This window comes from Colobus angolensis, unplaced genomic scaffold, assembly GCF_000951035.1.
Source record: "Colobus angolensis palliatus isolate OR3802 unplaced genomic scaffold, Cang.pa_1.0 Scaffold630, whole genome shotgun sequence".
Lineage (NCBI taxonomy): Eukaryota > Metazoa > Chordata > Mammalia > Primates > Cercopithecidae > Colobus > Colobus angolensis.
The window spans coordinates 645,647-647,620 of NW_012119933.1; the positions used below are offsets into that span (position 1 = coordinate 645,647).

Below are 1,974 nucleotides of genomic sequence, written 5' to 3' on the forward strand. Positions count from 1 at the left end.
CTTGATCACAGTGAATCATCTTTTCAGTGTGCTATTGAATTTGATTTGCTAGTATCTTTTGAGAATTTTTACATCTATGTTTATTAGATATATTGGTCTGTAGTTTGGGCATATGTGTATGTTCTTGTTTGGTTTTGGAATCAGAATATGCTAACCTTGCAAAATTAGTTTGAACATATTTTTTTCTTTTAATTTCTGGAATAATTTGGGAAGGGTTTGTATTAGTTCTTCCTTAAATGTTTGGCAGAATTCTGTAGTTAAGCTATCATGTCCTGGGCTTCCTTTTGATGACTACCTTTTTGTACTGATTTAATTTTCTCTTTACATATTTATCTGTTGTATTTTCTATTTCCTCATAGTTTAATATTAGAAAGTTGTATTCCTCCAGAAATTTTTCCATTTATTCTGTTATTCAATTTGGTGACATATAGTTGTTAATAACAGCTTCTTATGATCCTTTGTATTTTTTAATATCATCTGAAATGTCTCTTTGCTATCTCTGATTTTATTTATTTATGTCTTCTCACTTTTACTTAGGTATTCTAGCTAAAAGTTCATTGACTTTTTTCTGCTTTTCAAATACCAACTTTTTTTATGTTTTGAATTACTTCTCAGTCTCTATTGCATTTATTTATGAGCTGTGGTTTATTATTTTCTTCTTTCTATTAATTTTGATTTTATTATTTCTTGCTTGTAAAAAGTGAGAGTCATCATTTAGTTACAATTTTAGGTGAAACTTAAGAACTAATCAATATTAAACTAAAGTTTTGTTTTTACTTCTACTATCAGTTCAAGGTATACTAAAGATTAAAAAAATCAATCATCTAAAGTTCAAAGTCTCAGTTCATAACTGGTGAAAAGCTTGCACTTGTGTTTACAAAATCTTTACATACTTAACTTTCGTCTGCATTTTCACAGAACACATCAATGGATTTCTATGTCATCCTGGCGATTTGTCTTTCTTGTCTGATTCTTCTTTCTCTGTGGAATGAAAGCTATGCCAAAGGGAAGCTCCCACCTGGCCCAACTCCTCTCCTCATTGTTGGAAATATTCTACAGTTACATACTAAGAACATTAGCAAATCCATAAGCATGGTAAGTATGCCTAATTTTCTTTTAGTTTTCTGCAATGAGTGAGTCATATAACCCCATAACTAAGCAATATATGTCCCCAGATACCAAGTTTTAAAGAGATGCCTTTATATAGATGTGTCTGTTGGACACCCAGATACGATTTTACAATGTAGACAGATAGAAGAACATGACATCAGTTCGTCCAAAAGAAATGAAGAAATAAGCAAGTTCAGGGCAAATAAGTGTTTACTCTAGAATGGAGGTTTCAACTGGAAAGCGGTTATAGACTTAAGTTTCATGTAAGAGAAATGTTGGAGATAAATGCTTGGTGCCACAAAGTGAAATAAGCACTCAGGCAAAGTTTTCTCAGCAAGGCAATTTACTTCTTCGGAAGAGTGCTGCCTGCATCAATCAAAATCACAAGAGTACAATGAACAAAGGAGAGAAGGAGTTTGTATCTCTAATGTGTAGTCTCTGCTTCTGTGTTACTCCCCCCATGGGCTATATAAAAGGAAGCCCCCATATTCCTTGCATGATACAATAATTTTCTCTTCAAAGGTTTAACCTGCTAACTTCCTTGTTCTTAGGTCTCAAACTCAACTTTCTTGTTCTCCATGCCTCCTTGCCACTAGTTGCTGTAAACAATTTTCCCATCGCCTCTAATCAATAACTCACATCTGTTCTCTTAGTTATCCACTCTGCACACATTCCTCCCTTTGAAACTGCATGGCCCACCACTGTAACTCACATCTCCCTTCCTTTTCTTAAGAAAATATTCACAAATAGCCAATCAGGTCAGCTTAGATTGTGAATGGGAGTTGATTCATGATTTGGCTCTCTGTTTGTCTGTTACTGGTGTATAAGAATGCTTGTGATTTTTGCACATTAATTTTGTGTCCT

At 33.6% G+C, this 1,974-nt stretch overlaps 1 protein-coding gene across 1 annotated transcript in view; it reads left to right on the forward strand.

The window, feature by feature from the left end:
- The first annotated feature begins 927 nt into the window (after positions 1 to 927).
- The window catches only part of LOC105527573 (cytochrome P450 2C20), a 102,828-nt gene continuing 101,781 nt past the window's right edge, over positions 928 to 1,974 (forward strand). The window contains exon 1 of the mRNA XM_011963932.1: positions 928 to 1,095. Coding sequence (XP_011819322.1) covers positions 928 to 1,095 — 168 coding nt within the window. The remainder of the gene's footprint in view (positions 1,096 to 1,974) is intronic.